We start from the raw sequence: 18,124 nt of genomic DNA on the forward strand, positions 1-18,124 counted from the left end.
CTGTTTATCTCAATCACCCACTTTACTCATCCTCGCGTCAGACTGAAAACTCATGTGTCTGCAACCTCACAACACACTGCAGCAGCGGGCCTCTCCCAGCAGCAGATAAGACGGCAACATCTTGGCCAACAGCAATAAAGCTGGGCAGCGCCGTTAGGGCAGCGGAGCCTGGGTGTCGCCGTGGCGGCAGTAAAGCTGCAGCCTTGTTGCTGACAGGCCTGTATTTTCCCCAACGGTGTGGCCAACTCAGACCTTGCTGCCATAAAGCAGCGTTGGAACACAACCTTTGGTCGACACTGTCAGCTTAAGCAACCGGCAGGAGCACACACCCTGCTTGTACACACACACACACACACACACACACACACACACACACGCACACACGCACACACGCACACACACACACACACACACGCACACAAACATATACATGACTGTGTACACTTAAGCTTAAATCAGTGTGAGCAAACGCATCTATACTATCTATACTTTACATACAAATGCAGAAACATGCTCAGTAGATAAGACCTGCATTTGAAAATACAAACGTATACAGCAGAAGGGATTTTACTGAATATAGAGCAATGGGTTTGTTGCTTAAAGTAACAGAAACATGGCTGGGATTGATAAGTAAAATGGACAATTGGTTTAAATGGTTAAAAGCTAAAACATAGTGTTTAAAAGGTTGAAGGATAAAGCTAAAACAATGGACGAATGCTTGTGTGGTTGTAATAGTAAAAACACCAACTTGATTGCAGCAAGCTAAAGATCAATATTTCAGTTATCTACCACTGTCCTCTTTCATCTAATGGACAATGTTAATCCAGTTTATAATGCATTCATATGAACACAGTTGGTGCTGATGAGGGCTCATCATGTTGCTTAGACGGTGCTTCAGACATTAAAGGCTGGCAGGTGCTGCCTACAAATCTATCCCCTGAACAGTGAGAGCCAAAAACAGTTTCTCATAAATCAATCAAAATGTGTCTCAGTTTATTAACCTGAACAGATTCCAAAGAGCATTGAAAACAAAAGAGAAAGCAGAGAGTCTTAAGAACAGTACAACAATAAAATTCCCTTACATGTTGGCAACGTACAGACAATAAAATTAGATTAATGTGAATAGAATAATTTTTTTCGCTCTTTCATTCATCTCAAATGTTAAAAACAGTGAAACGATAAACGTCTGATATGTAGCCACAACGACTGGTCCTGATTTACAAACGAATCTAGCACGGTGCAGTTCCTATCTGCTGTATCCCTCTAAAGCAAGTCACGCATATGATTGGAGTGCCATAGCTAGGAGGCCATACAGCACAACACGACAGCGAGCAGAGGGTTATAACTGGCTGGTTTCAGTGTCCACCGTGACTTTTAACTGTCCTTATCTCAACATAAATAATGCGTCCATAAAAGTTAATCATCTACACGCTGGTAATGAGACATGTTCAACAGCAATAAAAGGGGTATTTTCTCTCCATTTTATGGCTTTCTTTCTGCGGCGATAATAAGATGTTGACTGTGTTTCTCGTTAATGCACCCCAGAAAGCAATGGTAGCAGTGAAAATAAAAACAACATTTAAAAGAGGAGATACTGTATTTTTACATTCCTCTTGATTGTCTTCACATTGTTATATTTGGTGCAGTGTTTCTCCCAAAATAGAGATTTCTTTTAGTTATAGGTAGTTCTTGTCATGGCGCCGAGGCTGCTGGACGTGAGTTCAGGAGAACAGGGGTCTGGTCCCTCTCCGACTGGGATCTTTGCTCCGGTTGAGCCATCGAGCTGCACCCGTCCTTTCGTAAAGCTGCTGCCCAGGTATCCTGTGTCCTGGTTGAGTTAAAGTTTGGTCCAGGTGAGCTCTGTTGAGCCCGTTCATTTACGGGCGCCAGCGTGACACAGTACAGTATATAACATAGCTAGCAGATTAGATTTCCTCACGTCAAGTGAGTGTGAACACATGTCGCCATCCGACACCGCATAAGCCATTTGGGGCTTATACAACACTGTTTCTCCACAGCCCCAGAATCACGAGGGATAGCTGCAGGGCGGAACGATGGCCTCTGTGTCCAAGCCAAAGTGAGTTGTGTACTGTCGGTGCACAGCAGCCCGGTCGGTCGAGGCTGCTCAAGCTTGGGACAGAGCGCACCAGGAGTTCTGTGGGGCCATGGAGGTCGGGGTAAAGGGATAATCTTCATATTTAATGTCCACATGTCCTGTGCTGTCCATCTGAGAAGCCGTCTGCACGGGAGGAAAAACAACATTTAGATTCTGACAAACTGCTGGATGCAGGATCATTGACACACTATTTCAAACAGTTGGCACTTCACAGATAAAATGTACTTCTGCAAAGTCTGAGAAAACAGCTGCATAATGCCCTTCTACTGCTCTGCAAATGTCATTGGGGTTATGTGTCACAGCAGGATTCAAAACATCCAAATTTTGCAGCAAAATCAAATGACTCCAAATTTGCAGGGCAGAAGTTCATCCATGTAAAAATGTAAAACTTTGGCAAACTTTAACATATGGAACCATGAAAGGGGAGTTTTCTCCTTCCACAGTCGCCAAGTGTTTACTCATTGTGGGAACTGTTGGGTTTCTCTATAATTTTGTAAAGTCTCCACCTTACAATGTAAAGTGTGTGACATGGCAGTCGGCAAACAACTTTCGGCACATTACCGCCACCCTCTGAACGTGAGTGTCGATTAAGCATGACTTCAGCAAAAAAAACAAACATAGACGAGGATCGAGGTGGTCAGGTTGCCGCACTTGCGTGTTTTCTGTTTTGCGGGCAAAAAAGATTTAAAAAAGCTTTGGATGTCGTCATGGTTGAGAAGGTGGAATTGGCTTATATATTTCACGACGCAAGCTTGAGGTGAGTTGGAAATGTATTTATATATACGCAACATCTGGTTGGTGACGCTTCTCTGTGAGCTGGCTCTCATTGGCTATTGTGGGTTTTCTGTCCGAGCATATTATCGAGATCATTGAGAGCCCATTCGAGATCGGGGAGGCTCCGACTCAATTGTAGCATTAAGATTATTTTGTAAACCCCTCACACTTCAGGATTATTTGGGCAGATAATCAGACTGACCTCTAGTCAGAAACCCCCCCCAGAACGGGCGAATCGGGTCAAAGATTGGCCTGAATATCCTCTAGCGAGAAGCAGCCCTTAATAACTAAGTTACTGACTTTGCTTGTGGTTTGCTCAAGGTTTCTTCCCCTTTCTCTGTATGGCCTAGTGTGCGGATGGTAAAGAGCATTTACCTGAGTGGCGGATGTGATCGTCTGTCCAGCGTAGGGTGAAGGGGCCATGCTGGGTTCACTCTTGATGGTGGAGGCATGTTCGGAGACTGACAGGGGCGTTGGCGAGCCGCTGTCAGAGGTGGTGGATCCTCCTAAAGAATCAACACAACCGGCATATGAGTTATTAGACTGAAAAATTACAAGCCCATTATGATGATACATCAAGACGCTTCAGTGATCTACCATTACAATTTTCAGAATGATTTGTGTTGAGTCACGACACACTACATTCCCTCTGTCTGTTTGTCCTACCTGTGGATGTTTTATTCTTTGGCATCTTGGGTTTGCGCTTCCTGGTTTGAATGCTCTCTTTCTTCATGGCCAGAGGTCTGGGCACCTGTAGGGAGTAAAATAACACACGTTAGTTGAGGGTTACTCCCAATCCCTGATACAACAGAGGCCACATTGTCATGACAACCCACACATGCTCCCTACCCACCCTGCCGCCCACAATGCCCTTGGGGAGGTTTCACACTGCACAAATAATGGCCTGTTCCCCACTGTATGTTTCTAGTGGAGCAGGTCAGTGTGGGAGTGCGGCGGAGGAGAAAAGTTAAGCAGAACAGATTGTAAAATATTAAAATCCATGTGTCAAACCCTGTGGTGTGACCTACCCCATGCAGCTTCATGTAGAGGCCACAGGCGTTACACACAGGTTCTCCCTCTGCGTTGCGCCTCCACAGTGTGGTGGTGCTGGTGTGGCAGTTAGTGCAGCACAGGCCGGCTCGGCGGGGCGTGGTCTGCTGCAGGTACACAGGAGGAAACATTTTATTTGAGTGAATTTTGTCCGCTGGAATCCTAATCAGAAAACTGCTGTCAGAAACAGACAACATATCCTTCAACTAAAATTTGGATAAACTGTTTCACTCACTTTCAGAGTGAATTGCAGAATGTCAGTGTGCAGTTTGGAACAGCATAGCCATTCAAAAAAAAAAACTAATAACTCACGAGTTGGAAAACCTTTGAAGACAACATAAAATGTCTTTCTTTCTCACACCAGAGTGTGACTATCAGCTTGGTTTCGCACAACAAGTGTGGAGGAAAAGCCCCACGGAGCAGCACAGAGTCACGTTGCTCTGGAGAGCCTCGTCTAAAAATGGCCCGTTCAAGGGCAAGGTCACTGCAGGACAAATAAAAACAGAGAAAACAGCCAAGTCGTGGAGGGAAAGTGTAGGACAACACTCTCACAGCTGCTGTGGAGAGGAAAGTTCCTGGGAAATATTCAGGTGCAGAGCCTTGACACCCATTTGCAGCACGACCAACGCACAGTTGGTTCTGTCCTCATTTTCTAAATGCCCCCTAACCACAAATAAGATATGATCTGCTTGGACATTTAAAACACAGGACAAATCATATAGAGAGACCTTTACACTTATAATTTTACACACATAACTCATAGAATGATTATTTTTTAATCATTGACTCACTTGTGACATATCATATGTTATCATTCACATTTAAATATATTATATCATATTATTATTATTACTATTATTCTATGTTCTTGCACTTATTTTAAATGCACTTTAATGTTATATGTATACACACTCTTTAATGAGATTTAATCATATAAAGTCGAGATTTGAATCTTAACTCAAGCAAACAGAGCAGCATGAAAATGCTCATGGAAAGTAACTCAAAATTAGACCTACACTACTTGAGAAAATACTTAGTTCCTAATCACCACTGTTAACCTATAATTTTACATTCACCTCACAATATAACCAAATATGTGTCCTTTTAGCCTTTTAGTTGCCTACTACTGTATAGCCTATATCCTACAGTGTTATTAAATTCTTAGAAAGCTCCTTCCTCATACAGTGGTGATAAGTATTTGCACCCTTTACATTCAAGAAAGTCAAACACAGAAGTACTAGCCTTCTATAAAAATGTACTTTCAGAACCAATAATACAAAAGATGTAGAATGGTTCCTTTGCTATTTATTTTATTTACTGTATATTTGAATGATACATATGTAAGCAGCCTCTTGAGCTGCAGCTAATTGTAATATTGGTTTGTAGTTTATATTAAGACTGTGTTGTATTTCATGAACTGCCCCCTACATAATAATCATAATAATCATAATAATCATAATCATAATCATAATATCGGCGCTTTTTATAGTAGAAAAAAAGGTATGTTACAAAACATTTCTTGAAATAGGCTTCAAATGGGCAGACGCAGGTTCGAAACCCTGCAGGGATTCTTTCTTTCCATCCTTTTTCTTGATGGCAAACTGAGCTATCAGTGATTAAGACTTGGTTCTTTAAAGTGTGTTAAATGTAATTATATATTCTCTCGCTGTGCTCCTCCTCCTCCTCTTCCTCCTCGGGTCTTACCAGTCGTTTCTGCGGTTTGATGAGCGGCCTGTTGATGCCGTTCATCTTGTGGTACAGGCCGCAGGCGTTACACAGGTAGTGGCCGGTGCCGTCTCTGCGCCACAGCGGCGTGGACACGGAGCCGCAGTTGACGCACTCCCTCCCCTCGCACTGCATGTCGTCCATCAGGTCTGAGGGACAAGAATCACGAGATTAGAGAGATAGAGAGAGAGATAGAGAGATAGAGAGATAGATAGATAGATAGATAGATAGATAGATAGATAGATAGAGAGAGAGATAGATGCACTTTATTGAGCCTTAACTGGTAAATTCCTGCAGCATGGTATCATATATTTATATATAATGATCCTTTAAGTTCGAACATTTACGCCCCCTTTAATTATTAACGATTGTCTTCTGAACATTTAAAACTGCGGGCGTGTATGGTTACGGACAAATGCAATGAAAAATAGCCAACGAAGGAATTTACCCCCCCCCTCCTCCATTCAGCGTGATGAAGAGACCCCCCCCCAAAAAAAAAAAGAAGAAAAAAAGAGTCAATGGGGACAGACTGTGTGATGGAGGAGTCTTGTTTATAGAGAGAAGGGGGGTTATCAGCCTGGAAGATCCCGCCCCCCCTCCCATCAATTCATCACAGCTCTGACACACGACGGACTCCTGGCTTTTAATTGCCCCCAAATTCCTAATCCCTCCATTTAGAGAGAGAGAGAGAGAGAGAGAGAGAGAGAGAGAGAGAGAGAGAGAGAGACCTTGCCGGTCACTGTCTTGCTAAGTTGCTTTTCTTCTTCTGAAGTTGTGATTGTGTTTCTTCTTCTTACAATTATTTTTTACGATTTTATTTTTAACTGAACCAAATAAGTTAGTATAAAGGATAATAGAAATAGAATAAAAATAGAATAGAATACCATACCATAAGAATAGAATAGCATAGAATATAAATACAAATATCATAGAATATATATAAATATAGCAACACAAATAGAAATAGAATGGCATAGAATGTAAATAGAATAGACTAGAATACAATAGAAAATGCCTCATTAGTCATTCACGCACATGAGAAGAAGGCAATATTTGTATGAAATAGTGCACAAATGATAGGACACAGTTGTGGCTGCTGCAGCCACACTGATAATGTAGCATGCACCAAAGTGCAGCAGAGCTGTGTATTGTGTGTCTGCCGTGCTGTGGATATGTCCCTCCTTAATCCAACCAGGAGAGACAGAAATGATGATGTCATTAATGTGTCCCGACTCTGAGAGGTGTCACGTCATCAAGCAGAGGGGAAAAAGCCTCTTCATTAATAAAAAGTCCAGACTCTTTTTTCCCTTGTCTTCGTCATTAACTTCAAACGCCTCTCCACGTGCTTAATACATGAGGGTCTGCAGGTATGAGAGCCTCACTGTCTGATCAAGGTGATAACTGCACTCATTGTTGTGTCGATGGCTCTTCTTCTTTTTTTAAAAATCTCCGTGTGTATTGAATCCTGTCATCTAAACAGCTCGGGGATTCAATTTACATTTTTAATTGATCGTTTGTTTTAAGGACAAAGAATGTGTATTGTCCAAAACTAACGTGGATAATCTTGTCCACTGCCATTTACTGTTGAAGGCCCTTTCCTCTGCCACCTCCTGTAATAAATAACAACCACACAACCTGGGCCTGTACAACGAGATCTCAATGATTAAATTAGATGGTAAAACCAGGTTCTAAGCAAATAATGTCCCTCTTTCAGGAATAATTCAATTTCAACATAATATTTTTTGTTTTAAATTTGAACTGCTATATTTCATGGTACCGGGATAAATGAATGAGAATTGTTGCTCGGGTTCCAAATGGGATTTTTACAGTTTAAACAATAGGTATATTTCAATTTTAAGACAGATTCAAATATTAAATAAAAAAAAAATAAAAAATTCATGACCGCAATATGTTCCACTTCTAATTTTACTGTGTTTTTTCTTGAACAAATTATAGTAACACAATCGAGTTGCTCTCACGATTTAATGTTCACTTTATGGCCAGCTAAGAAGTGTAAATGTTGGAGGCCCATGCTCACCCAGACTGGACCTCCTCCCGGACAGAGCGCACTGCCGGCCCTGCAGACTGATCACCCCGCTCTCGAAGGGTCCCGGTGTCCAGGAGGACGTCGCCATCTCCGGGCTCACGTAGGCGTAAGGGCTGGAGTAGGAGCCTCCGACCGAGCGCATCAGGGCGCCTCCGTACTGATCCGCCCGGGCGCCGTTTCCGAGGAGCAGCGGGCTCTGGTAGGTCGCGTCCCGGCCCGTGTTGCTGCTGACCGGCGGGCTGTGCGAGTAGGACAAGCCGTGATGGGGGTGAGGGCTGCCGGGCGTGAATGAGGAGCTGTCCACGCCGGACTGGGGCCAGCCGTGGTGCCCGCCGAGGCTGTGGTGGGACTGGTGGGGCGAGTCGCACGTCGGCAGGTAGGACAGGGTGGGCAGCATCGCCGGGACTCTGGTGGTGGGGACGTAGACCGGGGAGCTGGCCGAGGGGTGGATGTAATTCCCGGTGTCGTGCGCGTAAGGGGACTGGTTGGAGGACAAGGCCAGGCTTTGGTACATGTTCACTGCGTTTACGTCCTGCAGGGATGTGGAAAAGTAATGGGGGACTTCTTAGACTGATCCCGTGGAGGTGATGTTGTCCTCGCGTAAAGACGCTTCCACTTGAGGATTGTTTCTGTCTTTGTGAACAGGGGGCTGAGTAAAAGGTGGAGTCCTGTCCTGTAAAAAAATAAAAATATAAATCGAGATATTCAGAGACTTAAGTTATTTAAGTGTGGTAAAGTTTCAAGAACATTTGAATCTATACATTTTAAGCACATTATCTGTGAGTTACATTTATTGTGCAGACTCAGTCATGATAAAAACAGGCCTGAGAGAAGCTCCATCAATCTCTCAGCATCATCAGTCATATTTCACCTGTATCACTGACATGAAATTGATTAAAATGACATCAGTGGTCGCTGATATCCGTCCCCTCAGATAGAGGCGACTATCAGAGAGCGCAGATATCCTGCGGCTCCTCATTAAATCACAACCATAACGGAAACCAAACAACACAACAGATAGCGAGAGCTCCCCTCCATATCTGCAGCGCAACATTTCCATCAATAGTAACTGGAATCACATAAAAGCTTGATAATAGCGCAGGAGGAACACCGGTTCTTTTCCAAGGGCTCTCAGTGCCATTATCTCACCAGATAAGGACGGTCAGGGCGATAAAGCAGTCCGGTCCTCCAGACCTCAGCAGAGGAGCGCAGCAGCAAAACGTGTCACTCACTCAGATGGAGACGGACGCAGGGAGCGCGCAGCGGAGCCTCTCCAACTCTCTCCAACTTTGGTGCGTAAAAGTTGCGCTTCCCTCCTCGGAGATAACTGGAGATCTCTAACTTGTTTTGTTTTTTTGGTCCTGTCCTGCTCCGGCGTTTCTCTTCCTGTCGGTATATCTGGAGATAGTTGCTGTCGCTGATAATTGCTGATATGGGAGTGCTCCTATTCGCTCCCCTACTGGAAATTTTGTACGGGAGGAAAAAAAAAGAGACACGTGACGCAGTCCGCTCCTCCGAGGTAGGCCCAAGGTGGGGAGGGAGGAGGGGAGGAGGGAAGGAGGGAGGGCACCTCGGTACCTGAGAGGGAGAGGGCCCCGACCTGAGGACTGAGGGGTGTAGAGGGAAACAACTGTACTCACATTTAGCTGCGTTTTAAACTCAGCGTTTCATATGGGCCACAATGGACAAATTTAATCCAAAATATACAGTATATACGGAGACACAGGGGTATTATTCAGGCACTCAGCTGCCACTGCAAACCTATAACAGATAAAAAGGTTGACTTGATACAAAATAGGGAAAAAACTAATTTGATGTAATGTGGTTTATTTTTTGACATCTCAATAACCACCTTAAATCTTAAAAGCCTATTCCAAGTTGTATTCTGTCATAGGTTTCATTGCAACGTTACAATAAACATTTTATAATAGTTATGAGGATGTCAGTGGTATTTGATGATTATGATGCATCTTAGAATATTGACTGCAATAAAATAAATTCAAGCCGAATCAAACTGGACCGAACCTTTATTGTTTATGGGCATGTGGTATTTAACGGATGCGTTTGAACCACTGTGAATGGGATGTAAAAAAAAAAAAAAAAACGCCCAGTAAAGCGCACTGAAGAGAGAGTTTGTATTCAGTATTTTATGATGATATAAAACTGAGTGAGTTCTCTGTAAAGTTGTCTGTGCGATAAGAAACAAGCAAGTGACGACAGGAGACTGCGCTGCGCCACAGAGCCACTGGATCACTGAACATGAGGTTCAAATAAAACAAATATTAAATTATAAGTAAAATATGACTAACATAATAATAAGGCCGTCAATACAATATTAATAATTTACACATAGTGTGTACTTTCTCGTTGATTCTAGTTCATTGTATTTTTTCCTTGGACAATTTAATATATTCAACATGAATAAACGATTTGGTATTTTACCATCAAACAAGGGCTTTGAAACTGAATTTAAGCTTTTACGTGGGGTCAAAATTTACGAAAAATGTAAAGAAGCTGATGGAAATTAGAGAAATAAATAAAATATAAAATATGCAAATAATTCATAAATGTTTTGCATCTTGACATTTGATTTCATTTGGTAGGAAATGTAAACGAGCAGTGACGCCAAAAGAAATAAAAGAAAATCTGCCCCTTTCTAACTGAGCTTGTTTTCCTTTAAAAATAGTTTGTAATGAACACGGGAAATGAATGAATCCCTCTTTTATTTTTCCGTCAAACCAAATGAGTCGGTTCGTGTGATCCCCGGTGACTTTGTGGAACAGCTGCTGCCTGCAGATATATCTGCTCTTTATCTGAGCTATTTTTATTGTTATCACAGCAGAAAATTATGCGGTTGCGTGTTGCGGCCTTGATAAATTCTAATCGACATTTTTGATACGATCAGATTTTTTAACTGGATGAACATATCATAAAAATCCCGACAGATTTGACTTTTCCTGACACTGAATGTCATTTGACTTATTCATTTAATTTTACTTTTGGCTGCATGGTTTTTAATCTGATTTCAACAGACGTCACGGGGCCTCCTTTCTTTTGAATTGCGTAGAAAAAGAGTCAACAAAACTGAATAATTAATAAAATGAAAACCGGGGGAAAAAGTAATTTTCTACAGTTTTTTATTACTGGCCCAACTTTTATGGGCCTGAAGCAGCAGCGTCATGCAAACATCTTCTCAAATAACCACATTTATCACAGCACAGCTCGATCCTCTGTAGGTGAGATCTTTTCTTTGTCTCCTTATCTCAACCCTTCATTCTAATCAGTAATGAGAGTAACTTCATCACCATCCCATTTATAACCTTTAAATCAGGCCTGGATACCATGGAGCATGTTTCAGTGATTAAAGGCTCATCTATTATCACTCAGTGTATCCATATCATTGATAATGAACAAATACAATTTGGAAAAAGTACTTTGTGATTTTATCAATGATCATTGATTCAAAATATTTGATTTATAGACAGAGGACAGGATGAGGCACATCACTGCACAGGATCCTGCTCAGCCACGACCTTTATGTCTCCCACACACACAAACAGCGACTGTCCACTCCATTCATAGGATCACCACAGTGATAGGAAGCAGCTGATGATTTGATGCTGAATAGAGAAAGAGAGAGAGCAAGTCCAGAAAACTTGTCTGGAAAGCTTGTGAGCAGATAAACTTACACGTCAGACTGGGAGCATTTTGTTATCGGACAATTTTTTTTGCAGTTAGATTCTTTTCCTAGAGCTGCCTTTTACCTCCGTGGCTACAGTTTGTACTTCGGTAAATCACTGGATTGGTCAACAGTGTTGTCTTTCAGCCTGCAGAGGTATTCAGAATACATATGGATTAACAAGACAAAGCTATTTCCACACAGGCTTTTAAAGGAATAGTTGGACATTTTGGGAAATATGCTCTACATATGAGAGGATTGATATTACTCATGTCTGTATGCTGAAGATGAATTTAAATTTGTATAAGAGCTTGATGGATACATGTAGGAACTGTTTGGCCTTGGTAGCTATGTGTCTTCTGCTGGGTGCCATCCCAGTGCACCAATTTATTTTCAAACTTTGTTCAACAGTGTAGCTGAAATAAATAATATATTTTTAAAAATATATTTTTTAAAATGGCTTCAAATGGCTCTGATGCTGGGATTAGAGATCTGTCTCACCCTCCCTTCTTGGTGAGGACAAGATAACCAGTAAGTTTCTGTACGGCCCAGTGTTGTGGGGTTAGATTCCCAAATATCATGAGCGTACCCTGGTTCATCCTTTAACAGTCTTATGTAAGGATCATTAACATAGCCAGCAATAATACATAATCCATGTCTGAAAATGAATACTTACAATATTTGTGTCGCTTTAAGAAAGTACACCTCACTAGTCAAAGAAGAATACCGCAACCAAATTTTATTTTGAAAGTTGTTTTCATAATTAATCTCTTTTTAAGCTGAAAGGCTTCACATTCACACATATACCTCTATCTTTTAGAGGGGGCGACTGCTGACTGATAGAAATCTCTGCTTCCACAATGAATGTGATCTATTAATACTACAAAATACCCTTCGCTGCTTACAACTACATTATAGTGTATTATCAACTATTGATTCCTTATATGCCGCTTATAAATGTTAGGATTAATATCTGAATGTACTCAACAGAACACTACACTAGTTTGGTGTGGTAAACAAAATACAGCTGCTACCATAATGAAATATTATCACACGACAAAGTGAGAAATCTTAAAAAGAGTTCTTTGACAAACTTGGACAAAAAAAAAAAAAATGAAACCACAAATGACTTGTTGGCTGTCCCTCTTCATTAATAATACACATGTACAATAATACAAGGGATTTCTATTGAGCCTCGCACATTTAGCATTTATTTCCTCCACCATAAACTCTGTGTGCACCACATGCTACATATCTTTCCCCCTGGAGAAATAGTCGACGCGATGGCTTAGCACTGGAGTAATTCTCGTCTCTCAGTACACGAGTCAGATAGTGACCTTATGAATGAGGTGATTGGTGAGGGCCTGCTCCGCCGCAGCCTCATTTTCACAGTCCATCACGCCGCTCCACACGGCTGTGAGTTGTGGGGCCCGTGGCACTACTGCAGCTCCCCCCCGGTCAGTCTGTGGCTATGTCAATAAAATCTCTGATCCACTAAACGCACCACATTCCCATTGCAGGCAGGCTATCTGCTGTTAATGTCGGTTTTTGGTAATGTTTCTGTGGATGGACTGATAGGGCCAATCCACCAGGGAGGCATTGTCTTTACAAATGCCTGTTAACTTTGATCACTCTCTAATGGGACGCCACTGTCCTTTACAGCTGCATTCTTTGAGCTGGAATGGAATTTCAGCCTCTATCTTCATTTTACATACACATGCCTGCAAAGATAAGTTAGGAATTCTCCAATGGTATTTATTGTCTATGAGAGAACAAACTAAAGTTGTGTGTGTGTGTGTGTGTGTGTGTGTGTGTGTGTGTGTGTGTGTGTGTGTGTGTGTGTGTGTGTGTGTGAGGGTGCGTGTGTGTGTGTGTGTGTGTGTGTGTGTACTGCCAGACTTGTTTGAGCCTATTCTCTAATTTCTTGTCAGTGGTGCAAATTGATGTTATGATCACCCCAGATAAGGTCTCCGCAGTCTTCATCCATCACCAAGAAAAACGTTATCAACTCAAACCAATCCCAAGACATAAAGGGCAGTTAGCAGAGACATGTTGAACTAGCTCGGAGAGGATGATGATGGTGCAGGAGAAGGCTGGCAGAGGAGTCTGTGCTCAGATGTAGATTTGAGCTGTGTTCGATGGCAGAAGACCGTGTTCCCCATGAACAAGGGAGTACGTTCAAATCCTCTGTGGCTGGACGTGTGGAGTGTGTGTGTGTGGTCCAGGTTTTACTAATATTGTGTGGTCTTATATCTGTTTACACAGTCTCACACACAACCGTTTTAAGGTTAGGGTTGGATTAAGGTAAGGTCAAAGTTATGTTGAGATTAGAATAAATCTCCAGGGAATCAATGTAATAGCCAAACACACACACACAGACATGACTGTGTGTGTGTGTTTGGCTCTTGTGGGGACCTACATCTCTTTACACAGTCATATTATGGGAACTAGCTTTGGGGACAAAAAGTTAATCTTTATAATGTAAATCATGACATTTGAGGGAATGATATTTTAAGGTTATAGGCTAATTTTAGGGGAATGTTAACTGTAGGTTTTGGAATGGGAGAGTGACAGGAACCCCAGTTTCTGTGTGGGAAATATGAAACCCGATGAATATTTATGTCCATCAATACTTAAATGAATATGCTCCATTTTTTAAAGAAGACTGGTGTTGTTTAATAATATATCAACCAAAAAACTAACCACCTCTTGTGTGGGTTGGTTTCTTTATTTCATTTTTTAGAAAATATATATTATATTTTTTCTTAAATCTCTGTCAGGTTTTCTACTTCCTCGCTTTGTGTGGGGCCTCAGGAAGTTGTTGCAGTCGGTGGTGAGACACTGATGTATTGATATAATGTACTCATATGCTCACATAGTGTTCTCTCATATATTTCACCCACTTTACCTAATAAAAAACTATTAGGGCTGTGGTAAATGATAAATAAGGACATATTCTACATTCGTCTTATCCTCTATCATGTAACTTCCCTCAAGCTCGCCATCAGCGGAAAATGACTCCTTAGTTTGGTTCCTTACAACCCTTTAGAACAGAAAAAGTTCCTTGTACATCATTGCTGCCGAGTATATAATGCAATTTAAAGACATTGACCATTCTAAATAGGACACATCATAATACATCTCCATCACTGAGCATAACGTTGGCCTAAAGGCTGCGGTATAGTTTCTGTTAACTATGTGTATGGGTACGAAAGATGGCAACTTGGCAATAGGCAGATGGCAATCTGTTTGGTGCAAAGGTTGTACACGTCATTAGAAATTAACACAACATGTCTGCAAGATGCAATACCCGCATTAGGGTTGGGCTGCTGGACGATGCCATGATTTGGTTAAAGTGATCCAGTTATCCACTTACAGTGTTCATTCGGGGTCTTTTCATCCATGTTTGGATTGTAAAATAAATATTTTTTACAGCTTTTATCGGCTCCGTCAGTGTTAGAGTTTTTACCGGTGCACTGCCAACTGCCATCTGCTCCTGCTGTCCATAAATTGCCTAAGTTTACAAATTCTGTTGTTTTTACCTAGCCTGAGTTCACACATGTGTCTGATGTGGGTGCGTGTGTCGCTGTGTGTCTCCTTTTAAATGAGTACCTCTCCTGTGCTATTTTTTACAACGCTGTCTTTTTCAAGCCATGTTAATGTGGTGTACCTCCATGCTGTAATGAGATGAATACCCCTTTTCATTACCAATCATCAATGTCAATTGGCTGATAACTCATACTGGACTTAAATTAATCTGTAATTGTGTTTTCCCAATGATGGATGTCTTCTTTTCAGATTAATCACCGTTTTCTACCACAGGCCTTTCGCAGACCTTCGGCAGACTGCAGGGTGGGCCTCAGTCCCTACGTCATCAGAAAAAATGTGAACTTTCTCCTCTTCTATTACAATTGAGCCTCAGTAGACTTCTCCCAGGAACATGCCAGTGTACACAGTGAGCAGATAGAGGGGAAGAAAGGATTTGGAGGGCTGGAACACGCCCCTGGTGCTCTGTTTGCTGGGGAATGTGAAGTAGGAGTCAGCCTAATCTCCAGCACCCATAAGAGACTGGCTCCTGTCTGCCTGGCTGCCACTTCCCTATCTGTGTGTTTCATTTCAGCCTGTCAGGCCCTATCTGGACGGCTGGTGCTGCTGCTACTGCCGGGTTCAGGCCCTTGGACTGCAGGGCCAACAGAATGCATCCTCACACACGGAGCTGGCCACTGCTCACACAATATCGTCATATTTAAGTGGAATAATCATAATGTTTTTTATAAAGAGACAAATCTATGGGAGGCCTGAGACACGGGTCGCCATCTCTGAGTGATCCCTTTTTTTTTTTTTTACATTGTCTTTTAATTAGGACATTGTGGTGACCCTGAATGTAAACTCAGGACATATCCTAAAAATGATTGTATTATATTCATATTTGTTCGAATACGTTGGTTGGTTTCTTATGGACACTGTTTTCCATGTTATTTTGTATTGTCATTTCTTTGAGGCGGAACATGTGATCATTTACTGTTTGTCAGACACTTCAAGGGGCTGTAGGGGACTAAAGTTTCACACAGTTTCAAACATTTCTGATTAATAGTGGATGGGTTTAGGTGGGAGAAATAGGCCAGTTGGATGAGTCATCATTTTCGAGAGAAACAAGGCGGCTCATTCCCAAAGCTGCCACACCTTGCAAGGAGAATCTTGTGCATTACTGCAATGAGCCCTGCGAACAAGCACTGATTCAGTGCAGCCTGGCGCATCAGGATGAGTCGCCTCAATCCTGGCACAGTGGCAGCTATTTTATTTTTGGAATGTTTATGCGGGTGTGAGTCTGTCAGAGACTGAGCATGTAGACCAGAGAGACACAGATAGTTTTATTTTTTTTTGAAAAAATATTTTTGTCTTTATTAACTAAAAGGCAAAAATAAACGTTGAATTAAATTTGGGCCCATAAAACGTCAACCTATCTAAACTAAACTGAGGCACCAACTGAAGACAAGTTAACAGCACAAACTGACCTCCACAACTGAGACGCAGGGGAAACAAAGGGGGATGGACTAAGACACACTTACATTTAAAAAAAACTACAGCAACCACAAAACATGCCAGTATAATGCCATCTAATATAAACTAAGGAAAAATATAAAAAAACAAATGTCGAAATATCGAAAAAATGTCCCTCCTCATGATTATTAGTAATCAAGACCATTTAAGCCTGTCTGCTGCTGTTGGAACTCTTTTTGATGGACAGCCAGACAAATCCAGCTGCAGCAACCGCCAGGAACTGGTAACTCAAAGAAAACTGTTTGAAACCAAAACCTATGTGTCCAGTTATTCCTCTGTTACATGTGAGTGTGTGTTCATTTTAAGTGTGTAAAAAAAGAAACTTAAACTAAGCAAATTAAACAGATGAAAGAAAGGTTACCACCCTGCTGCCGAGGCTCAGTGTGTGGCTGCTGTTGCGGCCATCAGGGTCTTTAAATTGGAGAAAATAATTCCTCAGGGTAGGTGATGGGTGGAAGAGTCGAGCATATGTGCAGATTAGGATGATGTCAGAGCCGGACCACACATCTCTAGTGGCCCCAGAACCAAAGTTGACATTAACAGTTGTTTACTTACTTATGTAGACGTTGCAAATTTTGTGCCAAACCTCTTTCCTTTACTCCCAAAGAGCTGTCCACATCCATGTAAAACAATGCCTCAAGTTAACTGTAGTTTTGCTAGTTATATATATATATATATATATACACATATATACATATATAGCTATATATTGAATTTGCGACCTAATAATGATGCCAGGGTCAGAGTTAGAGTCATGTAATCACCAAAGTTAATCAAACCCTTTATGTCTGAACCAAGTTACATGGTCATCCATCAAACAGTTGGCGAGATGCATCCCTCTGAAACACTAACTTCAATCTGTTGGTGGCGCTAGAGAACAGTCAGGGGCTCACCAACTGTGTGTAAAGAAATTCATGGAAATCTATTAGATAGTAAAGCACTTAAGTCATTTTCCAAAGTGGCAGACCAACATGCTGCCACCCACAAAGCCACAACGCTACCGTGGCTGATAAAAATAAACTTGATGTAATATTTAGACAGACCAGTGAACCTTATGCAACAACTGTTTCAAAATGCACAAACTTTGCGAATGCACAGATTTCTGTTGCCAGATCAGTGTAACACTCTTGTTTATCAGTTTATTGAACATAATGGAGCAAATTCCCTGGTAAAAGCAATACAAGTGATTCTGGGAACACATTATACTGGTGTGGACCCTGTTTTTACTCTGCACTGAAGTGGAAACACCTCTTCATGTTCATGTGGACACAAAGTTCACTTCACACTGTGTTTAAACAAACTCATCCATTAGTTCATGCTGGGATGCTGCGTTTAAGACGTGCACATCTGCCTTTTGCAACACACTGAATAGCAGTAAAGAGATGTTAATGGGAAAATGCAATATATTGAATATCACCTAAGATTATTAAATAGGCTACAGAATTTCTTGGAACGCACTTAGTGTTTTAAATTTGAGCTCAGAGACTTTTTAATAGTGCAATTAATATTGTGTTTAAATATCCAATATTTTTAAACCTACATTTCTGTAATAATTTAAAACCCCAAAAGACACATATTTTTATATAAAATAGCTTCCACTAGAATCCTGGTTCTTTCACTTTATAAAAATCCATATAAAATCAATAAACCTTCCTTTTGATGGACTGTTACT

General features: G+C 41.5%; 1 protein-coding gene across 1 annotated transcript; it reads right to left on the reverse strand.

Moving 5' to 3' along the window:
• Positions 1-961: 961 nt before the first annotated feature.
• On the reverse strand, positions 962-9,213 carry gata5 (GATA binding protein 5). Its single transcript, XM_034590887.1, has 7 exons — positions 8,862-9,213; positions 7,704-8,385; positions 5,645-5,814; positions 3,919-4,047; positions 3,557-3,641; positions 3,266-3,396; positions 962-2,239 (listed from the first exon to the last, which is right to left on the reverse strand). The coding sequence occupies exons 2-7, from the start codon at positions 8,224-8,226 to the stop codon at positions 2,126-2,128; spliced, it is 1,152 nt and encodes a 383-aa protein (XP_034446778.1). The 5' UTR covers positions 8,227-8,385; positions 8,862-9,213; the 3' UTR covers positions 962-2,125.
• Positions 9,214-18,124: the final 8,911 nt, after the last annotated feature.

This window comes from Hippoglossus hippoglossus, chromosome 7 (assembly GCF_009819705.1).
Source record: "Hippoglossus hippoglossus isolate fHipHip1 chromosome 7, fHipHip1.pri, whole genome shotgun sequence".
Taxonomy (NCBI): domain Eukaryota; kingdom Metazoa; phylum Chordata; class Actinopteri; order Pleuronectiformes; family Pleuronectidae; genus Hippoglossus; species Hippoglossus hippoglossus.